Source organism: Myripristis murdjan, chromosome 8, assembly GCF_902150065.1.
Source record: "Myripristis murdjan chromosome 8, fMyrMur1.1, whole genome shotgun sequence".
NCBI classification, from domain to species: Eukaryota; Metazoa; Chordata; class Actinopteri; order Holocentriformes; family Holocentridae; genus Myripristis; species Myripristis murdjan.
Genome location: NC_043987.1, coordinates 2,218,095 through 2,242,942, shown reverse-complemented (window position 1 = coordinate 2,242,942; position 24,848 = coordinate 2,218,095). Strand labels below are relative to the sequence as shown.

General features: G+C 38.7%; 2 protein-coding genes across 6 annotated transcripts in view; both read right to left on the bottom strand.

Annotated features, from left to right (window-relative positions):
* Nucleotides 1-9,413, bottom strand: part of pdxdc1 (pyridoxal-dependent decarboxylase domain containing 1) — a 37,012-nt gene extending 27,599 nt beyond the window's left edge. For 2 of the 5 annotated variants that reach the window (XM_030058846.1, XM_030058849.1), the window contains exons 1-11: nucleotides 9,182-9,413; nucleotides 6,455-6,531; nucleotides 5,789-5,857; nucleotides 4,260-4,346; nucleotides 3,903-4,052; nucleotides 2,116-2,305; nucleotides 1,740-1,808; nucleotides 1,549-1,627; nucleotides 1,381-1,465; nucleotides 816-864; nucleotides 24-125 (exon numbers count right to left, since the gene is read on the bottom strand). In XM_030058846.1, the coding sequence (XP_029914706.1) occupies nucleotides 24-125; nucleotides 816-864; nucleotides 1,381-1,465; nucleotides 1,549-1,627; nucleotides 1,740-1,808; nucleotides 2,116-2,305; nucleotides 3,903-4,052; nucleotides 4,260-4,346; nucleotides 5,789-5,857; nucleotides 6,455-6,531 (957 nt within the window). In that variant the 5' untranslated portion in view covers nucleotides 9,182-9,413. The remainder of the gene's footprint in view (nucleotides 1-23; nucleotides 126-815; nucleotides 865-1,380; nucleotides 1,466-1,548; nucleotides 1,628-1,739; nucleotides 1,809-2,115; nucleotides 2,306-3,902; nucleotides 4,053-4,259; nucleotides 4,347-5,788; nucleotides 5,858-6,454; nucleotides 6,532-9,181) is intronic. The other 3 variants (XM_030058848.1, XM_030058850.1, XM_030058847.1) reach the window with 2 other exon arrangements.
* Nucleotides 9,414-10,912: 1,499 nt separating this feature from the next.
* The window catches only part of slc25a23b (solute carrier family 25 member 23b), a 31,307-nt gene continuing 17,371 nt past the window's right edge, over nucleotides 10,913-24,848 (bottom strand). Inside the window, exons 6-10 of the mRNA XM_030058867.1 lie at nucleotides 22,661-22,813; nucleotides 21,081-21,194; nucleotides 17,993-18,160; nucleotides 17,018-17,168; nucleotides 10,913-16,381 (exon numbers count right to left, since the gene is read on the bottom strand). Coding sequence (XP_029914727.1) covers nucleotides 16,200-16,381; nucleotides 17,018-17,168; nucleotides 17,993-18,160; nucleotides 21,081-21,194; nucleotides 22,661-22,813 — 768 coding nt within the window. The 3' untranslated portion in view covers nucleotides 10,913-16,199. The remainder of the gene's footprint in view (nucleotides 16,382-17,017; nucleotides 17,169-17,992; nucleotides 18,161-21,080; nucleotides 21,195-22,660; nucleotides 22,814-24,848) is intronic.

Genomic DNA, 24,848 nt, shown 5'->3' with positions numbered 1-24,848 from the left:
GCAAGTCTGTGCTATGGCCCTACCAGTGCTGGATCTTCATGTCTGTAGAGGGTGACAGCAGTTACAGCAGGCAGTCCCAGCCATGGGCCTGGTGTCAAAGTCATACTGTCACTCTTGGTGGCTGCCTAGTATGGGAAACAAAAACATGCATGAATGCACACACACAAGATAAGTCACAAATTAAAGACAACATGAAATGACATTTCCGAAATATCTTGCTTCCATAATAATAGGGTGCTGGGACAGGACAGATCATGGGAAGGGATAGCTCAGAAGTGGACGGTGTGACCATAGCAAACTGAGAGGCATTTGAGCGGATACTGCCAAATGAATGGAACCTGTCCACAGTCGACATCAACCAGGCTAAAGAAATCGACAAGACTTCTGAATGAGTTTTTCCAGTGCCATTTCCATACTGGCTGTCAGTGGGTTCCCACAACTTCATGCATTCTTTTAATGACAACTGCACCAATTTTGGAAATTGAGGTTATTCACTGTAAAAGACAAATACTACCTCATATCTAGGTGTCAGTTTGATCTCAGTGTACGCTACCTTTCTTAGGGTGAGTGATGATGGGAAAGTATAAATCGTTACTGCTCCATAATTTTTCTGTGCTTTAATTTTTAAACTCTGGGTCAAAAATCTCTGGATTGAGGCTTCTTCTGTGTAAGTTTAAGATAATAACTATGTCATACACTAATGTCAGAATTTATAAATAGTTCTCAAAATGCACACTGGCATGCTGCCAGCTAGTCAGGATCTGCGTAGAGTCAAGAATGTCAGGAATGATAAGATTATTTTAATGTTTGATTACCATTAAAGAGGAGGAGACTTGACCCAGTACCAGGGTTGCCAGGTTGACCCTAAAGGAGGCATTTAAAAAAAAAATGATAACGCCATTATTATATAACTGATAAAATATCACAATAACCAGAAACATTTAGGATATTTGCTTTTTAAAAATGAATGTCTATCATTTTAACATTAATAAATAATTAAGAACCACATTAATTCTTACAGATTAGCATAATTAACAAAACAAACAAGACGTGTATTACCAGACAGTTAATTTTCAAGTCTACATTTTTCAGACTTTGTCTGAAAAAGCTATGACGCTGCAGTCACACTTTTTCAGAAGTGAAAAGCTGCTGAAGTCACTTCCAATATGTTCATTTTCTTTAGGTAGGGGAGGGCAGACAAGATGCAAGAGGGTTCATAAGAAATGTAGTCTTAATTTAGAGGAACACTAACATTACTGTTTGTTGTTTATGGGAATTGCACCAAGAATATCAGAATTAATTGGATGATTTATAGATGACTAAAATGCTACATGTAGCAACTTTCTGAACATTTACTATAGTTAGTATAAGATGGCCTACCCTTCCACATGAAGCCACATTTTGTACTGATCACACAGCTCCTTCAGACGACCCAACTTGTCTGTGTGGCCTGCGCCAGGGGTACCTGGGAGGAAAAAAATACAGATTCAGATACTTTCACGAAAGAAGCATATATATTTTTTCTTTTTTTTTCAGTTTCCCACTGACCTGCATTGGCTATCAACAGCAAAGGAAGCTTCCCAGCTTCCACATCTTCTTTAATTAATTTGTCCAACAAGGCCACATCCTGATATTGACAATCAGGCTGTTAGTCACAGTCCATTTAAGGTATTCATGACTGAAATAATCCGATACAAAGATGAAAAAAAAAAAAAAAAACTAAGTTTTTAATTTCCTACCATTTGATGCTGGGATCCAAAGACAGTGTTACATGGGACTGTACACAAACTGGAGAGGGGCAGACCAAGCTAAGTAAAAAAAGAGACTGTCATTAAAATCAAAATTTTTAAAAATCTGTGACAATGTATATGATAAAATAAAATCCTGCATAGGAACTGTACTCCCATGCGATGACTATGTGTAAAACCTTAACAATACTTCAAGTCTTATATAGCCGTCTCATTTAAGGAGAAAGATGAAACTGATTTAAACAGCCTAGATCACTCAGAAAAGCTCTTCCAAAGTCTAGAAGCCCTGTTGGCAAAGGCCTGAGCCTCTTTGTTTTTAATGTACATCATCTATATGGTGTGTGTCCAGCAGTTCCACCACTCCTACCTGGCTGCAGAGGTGCTGTCCCAGACCCGGCCTACAGGAGGCACTCTGGTAGATGACAGGCTGCATGGAGCTCAGAACAGTGTATCCCTCAGAGGCATAGTCCTCGTAGCGGTCATTGATCACAAGCCGGCACACTTTCACCAAACCCTCCCTGTCATCCTCATGGAAGTAGGCTGAACCATTCTCATACCTGAATTTGAGAGTGATAAGAGTAAAACTGAGCTAAAGAGAGTCAAATGAAGAGCGGTCAGTTAGACCTGCCCATTGAATCAACTCTCTAAAGCATCCTAACTTGTTTGTGAACTGGTGAAAATGACCAGATACTGGTTAAGAATGTGCTTTTTCCCCCTCAGATTATGCAACCCGTCAACAGCACATAGCCTCAATGCTAGTAGAACTGACATCATTTTTCATCAGCTGACTTCTTCATTATAAACATTTGGCCATGTCACAGTGACAGTAATAGTCAAGTGACTGTAAAATATTTGGAATTAAATGTAATGATCATTTTATAGCATTTAGCCCCATTGATCGCCATTTAAGCTACTCTGTTTAGCAAAAGCTCAGTACTACCCCCGATGGCCACCAAGTCTGTACTGCACTCTTTCTTTCTGTCTCACATCTTCCAGGGGCATCCCCAAAGTAAACATCTCATTTCTCCATCTTTCAATCTAGCAATATCTGTTTGATCCTGATAGCTCCCACATGGCTTTTTGATACATTTTTACTTTGTTTGATTTTTTTGTGAAAAATCCAAACAAATGTGAAACCAGACCGAACTAAAGACACAATCCACAAGTATCAACTATTTCACTGAGTCGAGCCACAGCAAACACACTATAGGTGTGTTTACCTGCTTGATGTATTGAGCAACATATTACTGTTAGCACATTGTAAAGGGAACACAGCGCCAATGGCAGGTTCATATTTCGTGTGCACACAGGCATGAACTGGAGCACAATTCACATCCATGAGTCTTGGCATTTATACTTGTCATGCTGCTCTCATTCTCCCCTCCAAAGTAAACAACTTCTTGGCAGAGGTCTTCCACTTCATTTCTGCCACCCCATCCCATTTTTGTAAAGTGTAGCCTCTGATTATGAATCCACATCCTGGAATTTGTAAAACAATCCCTTTGATTCGCAATCAATTAACTCAAATGACCTTTTTCTGCACAATGACTTTATGTGGCACAGTTCTAAGCATAAATCTAATTTATCTAGATTTGATCTAGATATATTTAATGCAAATGTTATATATCATTATTTGTGCTTTATATACAGATTGGTGATGCGATGTAAAAGTAAAACCTCTGTGGGAGGAATCAAAGAACCAAAGTTTTTATGGAACTGACAGACTTGAAGGGAAACTGGCAAAAGAGCAATTCTGGATTCAGCTTTAAATCATGTAGTCAAGACAACAAATTTAAATATGGTAACACAATGCCATTTAAATAAATTCCAAAATATATTAAACAGCATTTTAAAGGAAACCTGCTCTTTCAGATAGCCCTGACCCTGACCCCCCTTGATTGTGAATGTTGTTATGGGTTGCCTTTGATATTACAGATCAGTCTGCACTTTTTCTTTTTCTTGTTTTGTATAAATGTATGGTTTTTGTATAACTCTTGCTGCCTTCTTGACCAGGACTCCCTGGCAGAAGGGATACTGTATCTCAATGGGAACTTCCTGGGTAAATAGAGGATAAATAAAATAAAAAAAAAATAAACAAAAAGGGAGAGGATTTTAATCTCCTTTTGTGCTAAATATTATATGCTATGAGCCTACCTGAACAGTCTGCAGAGCCACAGTGTAGTGTCAGACAGGATACGAGTGGTCAACTTCCGGAGTCGGTCTCTGTCCAACACTGAGATGTAGGCTGCCAGGCTGTGGCCAAGCAACGCCATGTGACCCTGTTCACCCACATTCTGCATTCTGCTGAACACACCAAAACACTTACTTACCAAAATGATACTGACACTACTATTCTTTCTTTATTATATCAAAAGTCTTATGTGTAGCTTTTTTAAACATCAATATATAGTTGTCAAATTCATTTCCTACCTTGACAGAAATTGGACTGATTATGTCTATAGTAAGTAATCCTCTGTAACCTAACAGCTGAGAAAATGTTGGGACACTTACCGCTGGCTCGGCTTGTCCTCCTCTTCCTCTTTCTCTTCATGAATGAGGTTGTGGACTAACTGCAGTATACTAGCAACATCCTGGCCACTGCAGAGGAGGGGCAGAAAACACCTTTGATTAGGGCTTTTCCACTATTTTATACATCCCTTTTAAAATGAAATGACTTAATGTTCATCATTTATTATCTATAACTGTTCTCATGTATTACAAAAGGATTATCCAACTTGTGTTGAGACTCACAGCACACCTGCACACATCAAGCTAAAGGTCCCTACTAACATGGCTGCCAACTTTTAAGTTCAGTTTGGACTGAGATTTGCTCCCATGGCAAGGTAAAATAAAATGAGCATCAATCTTGGTAAATTGAACTGCTTGACCTCTCTGCCCTTAAGAACAAATACCTTTATCATGATTTATCTTTTCTGCTAATTTGTTTATCGGGTAGCATTTTGAATACAGAGTCCAGATATTACACATATCTTTCCTTCTAAATAGGATAAAAAAGATCTATTGTCCTCATTAAATTGCTACCATCATCCAACACTCGTCACTTTCTCTCAAGTATGTCCAAATAGAAGTAATATCTGAATAAATTATCACCTTCCATCTTAATTTAAGATGATGATTTATTTGGAAATTAAAAAATAAACTTGCTTTTCGACATGTCTGTGGAGATTCCTAGCCATCCAGGTATTAGTTATCCATGCATATTTAACCTATGTGGGGATGTTATCCGGGTCAAACACTCTGACAACATAACCACACAGGTTAAACATTTTCCCAAATTCCAAAAATATTTTAAGACCCTTCTTGATATTCTCTGTCCGTCATGGATGAAACAAAATAGTGACTCAGCTGAAAGCCAATTCGTGAAAACTTTTGTGTTTGCTCTTCTCAACACATGGTGTCACATCTTCACAGGGAAAAATTCTCTGGTACACAGGAAATAAAATATTTTATTTTTTTTTTTTGAATGAACAGAAGAAGAACTGGGTAGAACAGCCACAGCCACTATGGCTGAAGGGACAAAGAAAACAGCGCCACCCACAGAAACCAAAACCTCATCAAAATAAAATCTACAGAAGAAGACATCATAGATCTGGACATACTGTGTCTGGGAAGGGTTGAGCAAAAGCACCACAGCAGTGCTTAGCACCATAGAAAGTCAGTGAAAAAAAGTATCTCAATGATAAGTACTTTAAATATGTTTCCAGGATAGCAGGCTCATGTTTTAGCCCATAATGTACAATACATTTTACTTGCTGCTGTTGTTTCTGATCACATTCTCCCTCCAAAACCAGTCTTGGCTTGGAAAAATATCCAGAAACCTTCCCTGCAGCAAGGCCTCGGTCCAACTGGGGAAACCCTCCAAGGCTTCAAATAACTGCTCTTAATTGAATGGGTGTGAAAATACTGCTGTCCCATGGAATCAGGGCCATGGATTGGATGTGAACAACTCTTAAAGTCCAAACAATAAAGTGTGTTTGTGTGTGTGTGTGTGTGTGTGTGTGTGTGTGTGTGTGTCTTACTCTCCCTGCAGGGGTCCAGGGATGCTGGTTCTGCTGTAGCGCCGCTTTTCTGTCCCTACTTCCAGCTCTCTAGGTACATAAAACAACAAAAATCAAAGCTGTTCAAACTTAGTGTTATGAGGATGATTACATAATGCTGTCCTAATGTGCCTGTCAGATGTCCTATACTTTGAGTTGGTAAGCCAAATACCTGACTTGCGCATGCTTCAGTGCTTTTTGGTCAAAAATAAAACCAAACATGGAGGTAATAAAGCATAATTAAATGGATTAGCGCTGCTATGTCCCTATTTGTCAAATTCTTAGACCATCTAAGTCCCACTTTCAGAGCCTGACTTGAGGTGGGTGTGGGACACTAAAATGATACTTCCTGGTGGGAAAGTCATATATCCAATAAACCTGATAGCACATGAAGGCACAACAAGAGCAGGAGTGTTTGGAGAAAGGAGAGGTGAAATAAAAGCCAACAGGGAGAGATGGAGTATGAGGCAGAAAGAGACAGGGTTTCCACTGGTTTACCTGTCTGCAAAGGCTGTGCAGATAAATCAGAAAGTCATCTGTATCATCTTATCATTTTCACTACCGACATACAATGTTATACTGTGATCCAATCAATTTGTTAATTATTGTCAACATTTCAAAAAGAAGGCTGAGAGTGTAAAAGCTTACCTCTGTCCATCCCCCAGGATCCTCATGGCTTCACTCAGATTGTTGCCCACTTGAGTCAATGTGGAGTCCACCATCATCTAAGGTGTGTATTTGTGTGTGTGTGTGTGTGTGTGTGTGTGTGTGTGTGTGTGATGACAAAGTTGGAGAGAAGTTTACAGTCAGTAGAGTCAGCATTTGTAAAGGCAGCAACAGTAGCACGTATGTTTACATACAGCATAAATATACATGCACTCATATTTATACCCAATGATGCCAGAGAGATAGCTGAATCGTTATAAAAAATTGATATTGTTGTATAATTCATTAGTTCACTTCCCCCCAGCTGTTCTGTAGGACAGTAGTGGTGCTATCTTCCTCTCATTGTTACTGAGTGCTGGATACTGGCTGGATGCTCCAAATGCTAACTGTTAGCCTCCTGCCATTGAGCTGGACTTCCCCCCAGCTAAGAGTCTTAAAAATAACTTAATCGACTCAAATTATTAAATAAACAAAGTTTGAGTTTGATGGTGTACAGCAGAACAGTACGAAATGGCGTAAAAACCTTTTACCATTTTTTTTTTTTTAATAAATGAAAGGTAGAACTATTGTCTTGTGCAGTCTATGCTCTCTGAAATGTGATATGTGTGCAATAGAGCAGAGCAGAAGAAAAGAAGAAGCTAGCCACAACATTACCTTCCAGCTATCTTATAGTACTCTGGAGAAAGTTTGGTATTTTTGTCTGACAACATGTGTTCATGTGTTCAATGAAGAAAACAAACAATACTAAGCTCAAACAATCTACTTGTGTCTCTGTGGTGGCTGCTGCTCTGATGCAGAGTGATACAGGAAGTGCAGACGTTACCTGATCTTTCTGAATGTTGATAACAGGAAGAAATACAGTTATAAACAGTAATTTGAGTAAAACTATGCTCCATGTGCACTCAGTGATTCTATGCCCTTTTTAGTTTTGGAAAGCGACGCTCATAATGTGACGTTAAACCGTCTTTGAGTGAATTAAGGCAGTTATTTTGGATACAGACACGCAAAAATACCAAAATAATGTTGATGTAGAATGGTAAAATGTAGAGAAGTCCGTTTCAAAACGGCTCAGTAAAAAAGTTGTAGCTACAGGCAGGTAGCAGACTCTAGCATTTCAACCTCAGTTGCAATTGAAAGTGGCAGGGCAAGTCAAGTCCAAAAGAAAAGGCCAAGGTTATCTAGTTAGCACAAAGCCCAAGGGTCTTCTCTTTGTGAATGGGCACAATGGCCACGAAAAAAAATGGATACCTTAACCAGAATGTGAAGAAACAGGTTTTTGTCCAACTGGATTTTCCTCTAAAGCCAGTTTGACCAAAATAAAAAAAAATTCCCACATATTTAGTCATGGTATCTGTTTTTCCTCGGTGACTACCCTAGCTGAGCATGTTATTCCTGTGATAACCCTGAGACAGTGAGGGCGGAGGACAAAAGTTTACATGGTTCCTGCTAACCAGTACAAAAGAGTGAAAAAACAAAACTCTCATCTTTGACAATACGTAGGCCTACAATCTGGACTTTCCCATAGTACAAAATGAATTCATATCTATGGGAGGGGGTTGCCAGGGCTGGTGATCAGGACTCATACCTAGTGACCTAATGAGTCCTTCATCAGGTGTTGAGATTTCTGGCCTAATTAGACCTGACCTAATTAGAGAAGGCAGATCAGCTTTGTGCATGTGGCACTGTGATTAACAAAATCTTTACACAGCTATAACATTTGATATGAAAGGTGCATACGGTTGTTTTCCAATTTGCAGCCTTTCCTTTTTACCTTGATTTTGTTGTTCGCTATATCCAAACACAAGCAAAACAGGCTTGATTAAATCGGTTTTCACTTCAAAGCCCAAAACAAGACAAACTGCAGCAATTAAACAGGTGTGGCAACTTCACTTTCTCATCTTGGTATGTTTACTTTGGACAGCTGGAATGCAAAGACTTGTATGACAACTGCATGGAAAACATCATTTATAACCTGAACTGCTGGACTGCCGGCTTTGTCCTAATGAGGCAAATTGTTAACACTTTGAAAGACTGAGTTGAATTTTGATTGTCATTATTATTATGGCATTATCAATTCAGCTACTTCATTTCCTGACAACTTAATACTCTCAGCAATGTAATACAACAATAGTGTAAAAATTATTTCATCAAGAAAATTAGATTACTGGGTAACTCCTACCTCTTGAGATGGAATCCATTATGTTTACAGGACTATAAAGTCAAATATCAGTTCTCGTTAGTAATGGGATTTTGTTGTTGCAGTGCTTTCCTCCTCTTATCTCGCTGCTACTTTAGGTATTTTCATGTGTTACTGACCAATAATTGAAATCTGCTCAAGCATCAGTTTGGCAGCAGCATTCCCAACCTTCCCAAGCAAGCTTCCCAAGAGGAAGAGAAGCTGAGCGTCGGGAGAGTGCAGGAGCCGGACACTAGCATGCTTCCTGCCTGCTCTCTGCTTGGCACGGCTGCAATGTCAGCAGGTGTCTTTCAACAGTGACAAAATATTGATTTAGCTGGAGCAGCCGCCCCGTCATTTTGTAAGTACACCACTTTAATATCAGCATACGGCTTCTTACACTGGAAGAAAACAAGTCTACATGACAGCAAATGAGCGCTGTGTTTGGTAGCTGGCTGTCAAAAAGACAACACGGAGGAACTGCTAGCAACTGACAGCTTATCTGTCGCTATTCGTACACCAGCTGCCCTTACCTTCCACACACCTGAATGACAGCCTGACCGTGTCTGCTGCGGGAAGCCTGTGGTCGGGAGTGACGCGGAAGATTTGAAAAACACCGCCTTCTCCCTCCAGACGGCCTCGACAAAACGCTGTTGAATGGTAAATGTTGCCGGGTAGCAGCTTTTTGCTGGCTAAAGTCGCTGTTCCCCTCGTCTCCCTGTCGGCTCCGCACAGCTGACAGTTTACTTCCTGGACTAGCACGCGACGTGCGTTCCACGCTGGCATCGCTGACGTCACGCCCTGCCACAGCACTGCTTTTCCAGAAAAATAAAACAACAACGACTACTACTACTACTACTACTACTACCACTAATAATAATAATAATAATAATTATTATTATTATTATTATTATTATTATTATTATTATTATTATAAACAAATACCCAGTTAAATCTTCTAGAAAAACTATCGTTACTTATAAGTGCGTTACAGCTATGATATTTTTTATGATATAAATAAAGACAGAATTAAGAAATTAAATATGTATCGATTTATTTGACTCATTAAAAATAAACGAGTGCATTTATTCTTGATATCCAAAATAATAATCATCATCTTCATTTCCGACTTAATACTGTGAAGTACTGTATCTAAAAACAAAGGGATAATGTATTTATTTATTTATTTATTTATTTATTTATTTATTTATTTATGTATTGGACACATTAAAAATATTTGACTGTTATTTTTACTATCTGTTAAAATTAATCTAGAAGGTCCAGTTTCAAAATAACACAATCCAAGAGCGGAAGGAATATCTTTTTTTTTTTTTTTTTTTTTTTTTTTTTTTTCTTGGCAAAATGGATTCACTATCCCTTTAAGGCTAGGATTAGTATTAATGTTATCAGTGTAGGGTCCTGATAAGTACAGTACTATATAATGTGTATGTGCACTGTGAACTTGTGGGTGGGAGACAGTCATGTGATTTGAGTATAAGGGCTATGACTGTGTCAGTCAGCGAGCATAGCATGTGTGTGCCTGTGTGCCTGTGTGTGTGTGTGTGTGTGTGTGTGTGTTGTGGGAGGCAGCACAGTTACTGTGGACCAATCTGATCCAGTTCACATGTTCAGATAGTTACAAATCAGCAAGAAATTTTAAGCAAACAGGTGATTCAGACAGGAGTTTTTCTTTGCTGTGAATCACTGTCAGCTTAGAGGCATGATGTCAGCAACTCTCCACAGCCTTCAGAAGCATCTGCATCACTGGAAAATGAATGACTCCTCTTGTTAGTGGTGGAAGCACAGTATTTGGCAAGTAAACATAGTTTATGGTTCTCACGGGTGATAATAAAGTCATCCCAGCAGTCCTCATATAGTGTCTCATAGCTTTGGTCCTTGTGCAAAGCTGACATGATTTGATATTCAACTTATTATGACTTGTCATATGGCCTATTTCAAAACATGACTCAAGTCACACTTCCAATATACAGTAATAATAACAACACTACTACTAATGATGATGATGACGATAACAACAATAATAATAGGCATAGTTGTGAGTGGTGGATAGGGAGTCCAAGCACTGAGGAATCTCACCATGTTTAACCATGGCCAGTTTGCACCAAATGTTGCACATGTCTTAAGAGTGTCGAGACAAATTTGGTGTCAATGGGTCAAGGATCTTGGTTGCAATTAACTAATGAACCAAGTTTTATGCAAAACAATACCAAATGTAATGCTGACAAATACAATGACAAAGCATAGACTGAAAACATACCTTTATTTGCAGCAATTTCAAAAGTATATCTGTAACTAAAGAGCATTTACAACCTTAGTGACGCATCCAAAAACACTGACTTAGCAAAATGATCAGCAGAAGAGGTCCTTGTGTTATTTAGTGTAAGTACTGACCCTACATTATGTTGAACACTTTCTGGTTGTAGGAACAAAATGTCATCTTATTCATCCACTGCCGCACAGTTTACTGACATCACCTTATGTGGTCTCTGGGTAATAAAGTCCTTCAGACTTTCAAAAATGCAGACAGATATCATTTACTGCCAGTTGGTGACTAATGTATCCACATTAGGAGCAGAAGTGGGCAAAAAATGTAATACCAGAAGACACACTGTCCTATGAATTCCCTGCTATTGCAACAACCAGGCTTAGGTGATGGACATTAAATGACCAAAGCTGAGAATGACCAGTCTGAAACACAGTGTGCAATCTTCATGCATCTGGATTACAAGAAATGAACATTAAAAATGGCCTGTCATCTATTAAATATCGCAGTATGTTAAATAATCTTGTTAGATCTAACTCAGTAATGAAGTTATAGACTGCATCAGCCATGTTACATTCATTCAAACGAAATATGTCATACATTTGAATATGACTATGTGCAAAAAATATAACCATATATAAACTGTAACTAGGCCAGTTGGACTATAGTCCAAAGGTAGCTTGGCCAGTTGGACTATAGGTCAATTGTACTATAATCCAAATGTGACTCTGTCAGTCAGACTAATCTGACGTGGCCAGTTGGATGATAGGCCAAATGTAACTCTGCTAGCCAGACTGTAGGCCAGTTGGGCTTACAGTCTGAATGTAACTTGGCCAGTTAGACTATAGATCTGTTGAACTACAGTCCAAGTGGAACTCTGCCAATCAAACTATAGGCCAGTTGGACTATAGTCCAAATCTAACTTGGACAGTTGGACAATAGTCTGAATGTAACCAAGCAAGATGCACTATAGTTGAATGGAAACTGCACTATCTAAGCTGTGTAAAACAAGAAAACATTTGCTCATTAGATGCCATTTCACAATTACAACCCTCTTTTCTTTTTTGCAATATTAAGGATTTATTTAACATAAATGAGGCAAAGTGCACATACACATTAAACTGACAATGATGGTTTATCAAAACTAGAAAAGCGCTCTTGGTGGCCCTTGTCAAACCTATACTGAGCAGCTGTCATTTGGGTTGAAAGCTCAATATTAAAGGCAAGAGTCCTTAGACATAAAAGCTGACTGCTTGTACATTGTTACAAGGCTTGGAAAACATGCACTCATGCTTAAGATATGTTCTGCTTGCAAGGCCTCAATGGCAACAAGCATTCATCATTTCAAGTAGGCTTGAAAGGGAGGGAAATTAAAAAAAATACTCTTTAGGATGTAGGCATTCATAAGCATAGCAATATACTACAGATGATAATATATTTTTTGTCTACTCTGCAAATAATGACATTCAAAGTCTATGGAAGTTTACGACCACCTCCTTGACAAACATATAATGCTTTAAAACTGCACTAACAAAACTACAGTATAAAGTTTTCATACACCCCATTGGTGTATCTAAACATGATAAAAGTTCATGCACCCTTTATGAATCTGCAGTTACCTCTTCAATCCATTTAATTCCCCTCTTTCCTTATATTATTTTTGTCTCTGCCCTCATTCTCTGAAACTCTCGTCTAATTCTTGAAATCTCCATTTCTGCTGCTTTCCTGATTCAAGTATTTGCCTCAGTGTTCCAATTCAGGGAACAAGGTTTAGAAAATAGTTCAATGTGCCACAAGTTTAGAAAAATTGGTGTAAGTCAGACAAGCAGATGGCATTGAATATTTAGGGCAAACTGTCCAAACTAGTCATCTGCCGCCAAATAATACATGATGCATGCATGACACACTCACTTGAATCTATTTCTTTGAGTCATCATTCTTTTCCTGTGCAATATTTACAGTTTAGAGACGAAGCTAAAAATGTCTAATATTCAACTAAATTAACCAAACTTTTACAAGGGTTTTCAAAAATATAAGGACAGCAGTTATTTTTGTCATTGCTACTTTGGCTCTGTAATCTCACTACTTTGTGAAATGGCAGTTTTCAGAGGTTTGATTTAGGGGGAAAGATACTGCTATCATGAACATAAGTAGTCCTTATAATTGCATAGTCTGGGTGTTATCACATGCATGCTTTTCAAACCTAACTTAGTCGTCTAACTGGACTGGAAAACAAGTTAAGAGAAAAAGTATGCCTTTGCTTTTCACAGCAATTTCTATTTTATGGCGTGAAAGTGATAATATACAGTACACCATGAGGCTTGCAAGTGACTTCAATCAGGTGTCTCATTGACTCAATGTGATTGGCTAACCGTGGCCTTATTGAATTTATGTGAAAGTGTGAAAAAATGAAAAGTACCATTACTAATATGGATCAAGTATAATACTAATATATAACACTATCACAAAAACTATTTATAAGAATAAGTAATAATTCTAATATTTTTGCTGATGAATCCATCCTTAGTATTCACATTGATCATATGAAATGCCACAACAAGTAGACTCAAAAGCCGTCCAGACTCTAAACTCCTAAGCAAGTGTGAGATTCTTTCATTTCAGACTCGCCTGGGTTTGTTTGGGGGTGCACATTTTGCTGCAGTTCTGTAAGAATTAAGATAGAAATCATATAATACACATGTAAAATATAGTCAATAACATGCAAAACAGGGAACTTGTTTGTCGTTTTTTTTTTTTTTTTAAACTTTAAAACTGTGTGCTTTGACCTCACACTGCTGTGTCATCTCACAGTCAAGTAATTAAGAGTACAGAACCAAAGTGTCAATGTATTGCTGTTCAAATACCTAATGTTCACTCTAAACTAAATATCTTCAGTTTCACTTCAAACACTATAGTGCAAAGAATTACTGATGTTCATGATTTAATTTAATGTCTGAAGACCCCCACAACAAAACCATTTCATACTTTCTTTGATTGACCACAGTTTGAACTGAGATGCTGAGGGTTATAGATGATCTTTGCAGTGATCAGCAGCTCTGACAGACCCGAGACAAACAAATGTCTTCAGTGCATACAAAGTCAGAGTCTAGAAAAGTCTAGAAAAGTCCACTGAGAGAGAACAGTATATGTACAATATTTAATTTAGAATTCCCACTGTGGTCCTGATGTAAATTTCCATGACTTTCTATATCTAAGTCAGTGCACTTCCATGAGCTCAAAATATTCTTAATTCTTGGTTTGTTAACAGTGAAATTCCCACTCCAGGTGGCCTCAAAAGCACCATCTAATATAATCATGTATAAAACAAGTGGAAAATGCATTCTGGCATATTCCAGATATTTCAAAACCTCCATGACAACTGGGAACCCTGTTCATTTCACATACATTTAGGGGAAATGAACATGTAAGTAATCTCTATTGTGTAGTCATATGTATAGTCTACTTTTTTTTTGTTTTTGTCATTCTCTTTGCATTAAAAATGATTAGGTTATGTAGTAGGATGATGTACCCAGCTTATTAAAGCCTTCACATACAGAGAACTACTGAGGATGCTGTTGACTGCAGTCAACTTATTCTCACTACTGAAGAGACATAGGGAGTTCAAAAGCAGTGCATGCACTATTAGTGTGTCCCTAAAGTCTGTGAGATCATGCTTGCAACACAGGATTTTTCATTTACTGTGAGGAAAATCTTCATGCAGGCAGCATAAATTTGCTTTTTGTAAAGGAAAGAGCAACATCTGGATAGCGGAGGTGCATTTTTATATCAAGTGTAAAAGAAAAGTGGTTATAAATAACACTATTAATCCAAGCTAAATGACAGACATGTTGTGTCTCTATCATTTGGCATTCTGCTGGCAATTTTGGACACTTTGGCTATGTTCACACTGCAGGCCTTCTTTTTAAATTACTGCTCATATCTGATGTTTGGGTGCCTGTTCATATCTTTTTTTACAATGTAACCCGTATAACATACCAATATAAAATCTATATTAAAATTGCTACATCAAGTTTAGCCAAGTGGCATGATTTAGTAATTGGCATCACACTGCTGACATATTCCAATCTGACTGTTAAAATGCAAATCTCAAATGTCAGTCGCATGCCTCGGAATCCTATTTTGAAACACAATCTCCATGTGGTCTGGATGGTAACTAGAAAAATCTAACACTGCTCAGCTATTTGCTTTTCACATTGATTTAGAAAACATCAGATATGTAGAAAAATCTGGGACATGTTCAACTGCAATGAGAACATAGCCTTTGCCTTGAATATAAGCAATTTATTAAATGGCAGATGGGCAAAGATGACGAAGCAAATATTTCTACAGGAATTGTCGTTTTACTGTTTCGTCAGTACGATATCCTATACTTTTGTATATCCTGCATATTCCCACTGACATTTAACACAAAAATGATCCTTCTCTTAACATCTAGTAAACATGTCAAGTTATCTACACCTCGCAGATGTGAACCCCAATCCTGACAGATTTTGGGTCTTTCTCAATAGGTGTTCTGGAGTGATGCATTCTTGTGTCCACCCTGACACACTGGACATAAAAATGCAATGACAGCCAAAATACAATTCCAAAACATGACTGCCAAGGAGAGAAGAGTGATAAAAATCCCTGAAGGTTACTTTCCAACTGTGGATGCATCAGTTGCCGACTTGGTGATGAGAATGCATGTCTCAACATTCACTGGGAGAGTGATGCCATCCTGCTATAGTCAACAGTACACAGCAAGTATCAACTTGGCATTCTTGGATTTATTGGTCACAAGTGGGTTTAGTTTAAGTGATTGTGGCCTGCTAATTATCACATTATCTTTAGGGGATAGATTCTGCATTTAAAGGAAGCGATGGCTTGAGTGTCACTCGTAAGTTAAATGCCACTGAAGTTCAAGGGGACATGGCTTGTACATATCAGGCTATACCCTTCTGATGGGTTCAAGGCAACACTCACAGACAAACAGACACTCTTCACAAATATGACTCTGGGTGGACATGAGATAGGGAATGAAGAGAACCAATGCCCAGTCTTCTTCTGCACATTCCACAAATGAATGTAATCTAATGGCAAACTCCCTCTCTGTTATTGCAGCAGGATTAGCTGGGTGACCAGAAGAACTAGGATGAAACTTCTTGGTGCCGATCGTCCTTTCTTTGCTTCTTCACCTCATCTCATTTCCTTTCAGGGACCTTTCTCGTCATTCTTTCTGTACACTCATTTCTTTCTTTGGTCTTGGTCTAAGAGCCCACCCCAAGGACTTTCTTCATGTGCTCGTAGACAACATAGGAGATGCTGACAGCAGGAATGACTTTGAGGAAGTTGGGTGCAATGCCACGGTAGAGGCCTGGTACACCTTCATGGGATATGATATGTTTGAACTGGCCCACCATGGTGAGATTAGTATTGCCGTCAATGGTTGCTGAAGGGAAGGGAATGGAAGGGAAGAGAGAGATGTTAAAGAGGCTCATTTCAAATGCACATCAATTGCTATTATTGTTGTCATCATAGAACTGAAACATTGAGTTCTATTGAGAAATAATTTCCCCATTCACTTTTCCCACAAGGAAGTTAATTATTTCTACGATATAAATGGAGAAATCCTTGTGTGTCTAGATTTGTGTCTGTGGCTCGATTGTCTCCATGACAATAAATCCAATTGACTTCAAACTTGGCAGGTGTGTTGCTGAGGGCCCTCTGGAGTGCAGTGTTGAGTATTAAAAAACATTTAAGTTGCTTTTTACAATACAAGCTATTCCGTTTCAGTTATTCAAACTGCAGTAGCAGTCCAGCTTCAGTTAGGCTTGGCTAGCCTTGTTCCAAATTATATCACTGAAATAAACATCTAAGTTTGAACTGTTTGCAGCCTTAATTTAATTTGATTTGATTCAAAACGGCTTATTGAGGGCTGCCATCATGGCCTTGATGTACAGTAAATGTTAAAATATTAACATTTAACATAACAAATATTTAGTTACTTAGACAAATATTGTCTAAGTAACTAAATTAAAAATAAAATAAATTTTCTGTGGTGAAGATAACTTAATCTATGTCTCACCCTGGGCCTGCATGCGTGTCCGGATGAGGGCAAGGGGATAGGAGGCCAGCTGCCCACAGGTGCTGGAGACAGTACCGCAGCCCAGCAGGACAAAAACTCCTGGGTCCGCTGAACCGACGCAGTACCTCTGGAGCCAGGCGTTCTTCAGAGTCTTAAAGGACAAGGAGAGAAATTAAAGGACAAGTTTGTTATTTTAGGAACTTATTATTTACAGATTAACTGTCATCATCCTCAGATGTAGAGACCATCATTTCATCCGGTCGCTTCAGTATTGAGCCTGGCATCGATGCGCCACAGGCTCCCGCTTGGCTACAACAGCGGTCAGCAGATTCTGGTCCACAGATTCTGTGGACCAGAGGATTTAGCCCGTAAGAGCTACCAGACACCAACTGTTTAGAACAACAAATACAATAACTACTGGCGGTAGGTTGACTCACTCACTCTTTTATGTTAGTTAAGGTTAGGGAGAACCAAACAACATTTATTTGAAGTGCATAGAATAGGAAACCACAACATTTTCAAAACCTTTACAATTCAATTCAAGTTGTAAAGGTGGTCAATGAAAACCATCTAGTCCAGTGAGTGTGGAAAATATCCCTCTGTCATACATACATCCATCCATCAATTTTCAATATCCACTTATTCCCTTTCAGGGTTATGAATGGCTGAAGCCTATCTCAGTATGCATTGGTCAGAGGACGTGAATACATTCTGGTATATTTGTCTGAGTTTCTTAAATTATTCCTGTAATAATCTGTGGCAAAGTCATTTCTCTGCCTGGATGCGTAAAGTATTACTACTCTTTTATTCCTTTACAATGACTGTTTGTAAAATTCAATAATATTCCCTGACTTAACCAGAGAACTTATCAAAGTCGCTGACATTCCCTGTCTGGACTATACCTCTCAAATTTCTATCACGTTCCAGAAATTTCATGACAAGTTGGAGCCCTGTGTACATGCAGTATACACATACCTCATATACAGCCAAGTCAATGCCGGCATAAGGGATGATACCCAGTGTATTGGGCACATAGCCCCTGTAGAAAGCCCGAACTCCCTCCTTCTTCAGGATTTGCCGGGCACAATCAGCCACACCTGAGTACTGTCCCGTCTTCCTCAAGGTAAGACGAGTCTTCAACACCTACCCAGTGGCAGGGGGCAAAAGAAGTAGAGGGACTATGTTATTGTATCACACAGTTAAATAAGCAAACTTTTCTCATGTTTGAATGACTGTGAGGTCAAATAGCAGTTTCATGATGCTATGGACATCTAGGACTTTTTCTAAGATTTGTCTGAAGGCCCACAGGCTCACACTGTGAAATCTCTTGGAAACTTCTTCAGAATGGGCTTATTCAGTACACAGCAAAATCACTGGAGTTAAAATCCTGGTGTTAGACCATTTTAGAGTGAAGTGTTGAGGTTGTGGTGTTGATTCTGATACAATGAACTCCGTGCCAGTGAGAAAACATATCAGTGTGGACGTAACAGTACAGAGTTAACAGTATCCAACACCTGCGGGTGTGGTTTTCACACCCACAGAGCCGAGAGGCTGCAGGTTTTCTTTCAAACCAAAAACTCCACCAGCTGATTTCACTGATTAGTCCCTGCTCTCTGCTTGAAGGGGAGGTAATCAGTGAAATCAGCTGCAGCCTCTCAGCTCTCCATGGAACATGGTTGCCCACCCCTGCTCTATTGAGGCTACGTTTACACGTACACGGGTATTTTTAAAAACGGCGACATTTCCCTTCGTTTGTGCCCTTCGTTTACACGCGAACGGCGAATTCGCCTCTGAAAACGATTCTTTCTAAAAACTCCGGCAAAAGTGGAGATTTAGGAAAACTCCTGTTTCGCGTTTGCATGTAAACTGAGAAAAACGGAGAAATACAGAGTTTCAGGCAGCCGACGTCACATTATGCGCCAAAAGTGCGCACGTTTACATTTGGCTATGGTGATCATAGACATGATATACGTAAATTATGTCTATAATGGTGATGATCATGGATGCATTCACAGTAGCAGTCGCATTTCTGTCCATATGTTTACATTTTCAATTACAGCAGCTTTTTTATATAGAGGAGCAGAGATGAATGAGGGCTCAGAGGTCAGTCTCCTCCCTCCAACACAGAGAGCCAGTCAGCGGCACCGCCAGCATCACTTGGGTCCGACCTGGGCAGACTGCTGTCTGGTTTGGCTTCTGATTGGCTTGCATGGCTTTCTCCTTCTTTCTACACCACCGCCCATAGGCTTGGTGTAGTTATGATGGCGCTCAACGGCGTATTTATGCGGGTTGATGTAAACGGAAACTTTTTTGAAAACGATGCCGTGTGCACGATGTTATTTTGGAAAACGGAGGGAGGGAAATATTCGTTTCTCAAAATACCCGACTACGTGTAAACGTAGCCTGAGGATCAGAATGTTACTACGGTCTGATTCAATTTTCTACAATTTCTATGATTACTCATGTCTTTTAATTCAAATCTTAAGATAACACTGACACACATGTCACTCTTTTGCTTATGCAATTAATGTTGTCTATTTTAATTTGTAGCACTAGCAATCAGCAGGACCTTAAAAGCCCCAACATATGTTCTCAGCCTTCAGGTAAGTGAAGTTGGAGTGAAAATTTAATGTTAAAAGTTTCTACAATGATGTCTGATTAATTGTTCAAATAAGAACATGAATGTAATCAATCAAAACTAATCTGCAAATTCATGTCTTAGATAATACCCTTTAACTAAAATGCAAATAAATTAAATTTTTATGAAAAAGAAGACATAAATCAAGGCAGTGAAAGTTTCACATTTTTGTATAGGGGATTTTTAAAAAAAAAATGACGACTGAAGGACTGTCCAAAAAAAAAATTTTAATTTTTCTGCAGGATCACGCTGAAGATTGCAAGATTGAAGATCAAATTACAAGCTGCTGATTATGAAGAATTCATTTCTGAAGGTAATTGTCCGGATTTATATATGACTAACCAGTAATTTCAACTGACTGGACTTTTTTTTTCGGATTTAAACAAATAACCATGTGGTATTTTAACTCATTTAGCGAGAGGGAAGTTCTCCATCCTTGTGGACAAGATTTGTGTGGAAGATGATTCGGGAACCGAAGTGGATGAATCTGTGTTGAATTTGTTGAACATTTCCATGCCTTTCATGTTGCTGACATGGTGCATAATGTTTCAGTTGTTAGACCTGATGACCTGACATACTATAAACCCTTTGATATTCAAATGTCTTACGGTGCAGATTCTAATTGTTGTTGTGCCACACAGTTGCATTATTTAAGTTATGTAATTATTTTTCATCTGTAATTTTCCTTGTTTATGGAAAATAAATATTTTTGATACAGTCATTTTTGGAGTGATTATTTAATGTACATTTTAACTGTTAATACCAGTGGTCCATATGCTGTATCAACAGCACAGTAAATACTAGTTAAGTATACATTTTACATCAGTGTTACTGGTCATAAGATAACTGGTCAGTAACATCATAGTGTTGATTAAAATAAACTGGTGTGAATATTTTACACTTGGTTTGTGAAGTAACACTGCTGCAGTGCAAATTAAAATTTATCTACACTGGTGTCACAATTTTACACTATTAGAGTGTGAAGTAACACTATTGTAGTGTCAGTTAATGTAAATATATCCATATTGGTGTCAAAATGTTACACTATAAGAGTTTGAAGTAACACTAATTTAGTGTTAATTAATGTAAACTTATCCATATTGGTGTCAATATTTTACATTATTAGAGTGTTTAAAGTAACTCTGTTGTGCTAATTAATTCAAATATATCCATTTGGGTGTTAATATTTTACACCATCAGAAATTGTTAAGTAACACTGTGATAGTGTTAATAATCTCAACACTATTAAAAGTGTTGATTTAACTCTGAACCAGTGGTTCCCATATAAACACTGGGTCAGTGTTAATTTTAACTCTGAGGGAGTTAAATTGGCGATTTCAAATTTGCAGTGTAGGAACAGTCAAGGACATGACATTGATATCTTTTTATCAGGTCCTAGCTCTACAGAGAAATATGCTGACTGACCTCCATGGGGTAGATGATGGTTTGGGCTGTGGCTCCTGCCAGAGAGCCAGCAATGAACCTCTCCTGTACCCGCAAAGTGCCCCCCTCTTTACTGCCTCGGATCACAAATTTGATCTGGAATAAGAGAAGAGCAGAGCACAAGGCTGTGGAAAAACATGTTGGGAGGGTAGAGACAAGATAAAGAAAGATAATGGAAGTAATAAAAAACAGGTGGCAGTAGGAGAATGATGAAAGGGCCAAAGGTATGTAATGAGAAATCATGAGATGGGAGCAAAACAGAAAGACAGGTGGATAAAAATGATGAACGATGAAGGTTAGAAAGAGAGCTCAGCAAGACTGTCAGTAGATAAAGTGGTTGGTGGAGAAGAAAAGGAGATGAGATAAAGAAGGGAGGGAGTAGTTACAGGCAATAAATGAGTCAGATGAAAGCTAGGTGTCAGTGTCAATGGAATAAGTCAACATCAGGGTAAGTGAAATGCTTTTTACAGACTTAAGTATTCATGATAGTCAATTCCATCTGTTTTATTTCCAGGCAATTAAAGGACCGTACCAGTGACTTTGCATGTTTAGCCTTATATCTACAAAATGGCCTTATAATAGACGTATACTACATGTTTCGGCTATTATTTTTCCCGAAGCAAGCACTCGTATTTTAGAACTCATATATCATTTTTCCTACCTTTTACCCAACCACTGGTTTCCATCCTTTCCATACACTTCATTCATTAGTTTTCAATTTGATTATATGTTAGGAGTGAATTGGCCAAACATTCAAAGTTACTGGTATGGTTCTTTAATATACTAGACTTATAACTGTGTTTGGTTTTGAGGTCAATGTTTCCCTTCTTGGATCTTTTCTAGTCCAGTCTGGTCTCAGTGCATCTCTGCTTTACAGCTGCTGGGAAAGAACTTACTCGACAAACAGTGAAGCACTCACACCACAAACACCCTTCCCTCTTCCTTCCTTTAAATGAACTCAGTACCATCCCACTTTGTCAATACAACATTCAATAAGAGCTCCGCTCAGCAGAGGACCTCACTGAGGACAGCCTGGCAGAAGTGTACTCACACTACAACTCATTTTGATCAGGTGGTGTTCTTCTATTGGCCTTCAGAAATGCATAGGAACATGGATGATTTAATTCTGTATGCAGAGATAGCAGTTTATTATAGATAGATTTAATTTCTCTCTGCATAAATCTGTGTCCCTTTGCTATTGTGTAATCAAACAGATAAAGTATTACAAGGGCATTTATTTGGTTAATTTGAGCCTGTCTTTCTGGATGGATGGATGGATGGATGAAAAGATAGATAGATAGATAGATAGATAGATAGATAGATAGATAGATAGATAGATAGATAGATCCCAAGACAGGGCAATTACGTTGCTTATTATTTTTTATTATGTTTATTGTCGTGGTTCGGCTATGTAGGACCCACACATAGGGATTGGAAAAAAACAGACTGAGGAGTCAAATTACTTAGAGAGGTCAATTTCACCGTGTTTCAGGTGACATTAAGGGTGGGTAGATACTCAGCAGGTGAAAATGTTTGTAATGGCCTGGTTTCTATGCGCTCACCTGTTCGTAGGCCATGAACTTAATGGCGGACTCGGGGGCAATTTTGAGAACATTGATGCCGTTACCCCTCCAGAGTGAGATAACACCCCCTTCCTGGACCATTCCCTTCAGCCCCGTCCACAGGTTAATCCCCCGAGACGTGGACCCATGCACCTAGACAGACAAACAGTGCCGGGTCAGCCATGCTATTATATCAATTCATGTTCACATTCACAATTCACTGTCACAACAATAGTTTTAAAGAGACACTAGTAGCATGACAGGGAAAACCCCTAGTAGCAGAAACGCTGTGGGCAAGTAGTCTTCAACTGGAATTCTCTATGTATGGTACACGTTTAACACCCAAAGGAGCTCTCACACTCACATGAGACATCTCACGCTGAGTTTTATTATTTTAAATCCAGGTTGAAAAGATACATCTTTTTTTTTACGGAATTTCTCAAATATAATATCTAGATTACTGAAAATAGGGTAACCACAGTAACCCCAAAACAGCAGCCTATATCATCGCAGTAAAAACCTTTTTTGAGTAAAAGTATTTTTGCAAAACTGGATACAGATACAACATAATTTTTATTTTTGTGTATTTGTTTTAAATGTTCTGGCAAAGATCTCAAACTAATACCATTATTCCAAAAGGTTATCTGTTGGCATGGTAATGGTACCTGTTGGAAGCTGCACTGACTCAACCCTTTTGTTTTAACACTACATTTTTGCTACTCAGAGTGAAAATTTGCACCCTAAGTTGAAAACGCAAGTATGAAAGCGCTCTTAAGTCCGCTATACTTTCAACTGAAAATAGACATATTCAAGACAACCAGACCCGCAAAACAGTGCCATGTTTGAAACTCTAACCAAGGAAAAAAAAAAAAAATCAGCAAGTCCCTTAATTATAATATCGTTCATGTGAAGCAGCCATTTTGAGTTGATCTGGTTGATCTTTTGAAAGTGAAACACTTGTGTGGATCAGCCTTGCATACACAGAGCCAGGAAGTCCCATCCCGCGACAGCTGTGAAAATACAGCACTGGTTTGGGAAAGCTCTGAACACACTGACAGTGACTGGCGACCGGCGGAGCCGATGCTAATGATATGCAAAGCAACACCCTGTCAGTTGATGGGATTGGCTGTGGGATTTATGATGTTGCAAACCTAACTGGCCTGGGGGGCATCTGAGTCTAAGATTTTAGGGGCATACACAGGCACCTCTAGAGAGGTGTTGGTGAAAACACCTCTCTAATAACCAACTTTGCACAGATAAACATCAGTATAGACAAGGCCAGACATTTTAGGGAACATAAAAATAAGAAAACCACATTGTGATCCCAGAAAAGACCAAGTTACAGATTATATGACAGCCCTCTTATAGCACAATACATATTATAGCTAAATGTAGAATTGTGCTTCTCATTTACCTTTTGAACAACATGAATGGGAAAAACACTAATTAATTTGCATGCTTGTCATGTTATTTGGCCTGTGACAACCAGTATTCAAGATTAACTGAAATAAGCAATCAAAAAAATACTGGGGCAATAAACTGGAAAAGTAGAGGACTACGGATGGCATCAATTCTAAAATGGTGTGTTGGAAAGTTTATAAATATAGTGCAGGAAATGTGAAGGATGAAAGGAAGGCGCGATGAAGGCTGAGGGATGAAGGGATGAGAGTCAAGGGATGGAGGGATGAGGGTTGAGAAATGAAGGGATGGAGGAATGAACGATTAGGGATGGTGGGATGAGAGTCAGAGGATGAAGGGATAAAAGGATGAAGGATAACAGATGAAGGGATGATGGTCTAGAGATGGAGGAAAAAAATCAGGGTTGAGAATGTGCTGGTTTCAGATGGTGGTGGGAAGAAAACTGAGACAAAGGGGAGAGGAACAGATTAAGGTGTGCCTAAATACTTTTGTGTGGAAATGGGATGTAGCCTTCAACCTATAATGCCTGTTACCAGCTAATAAGGATGATGGGGAATCTGTAAAAGTATAGCACCATCTATTGGAAGCCTGCAGGTCTCTGTTTTTATACCATCTTGCTGTGAATCAACTGTGTGTAAATGTAAAGTAAATGTGTATAAAATGATGCACAGCATATGTAGGTGTTTTCTATTTGATGCAGTGCTGCAGCTATAAAACATCTGCAACTTGGCTTTGAATATTTCCCTCAATATAAGCATGAGGTAGCTTT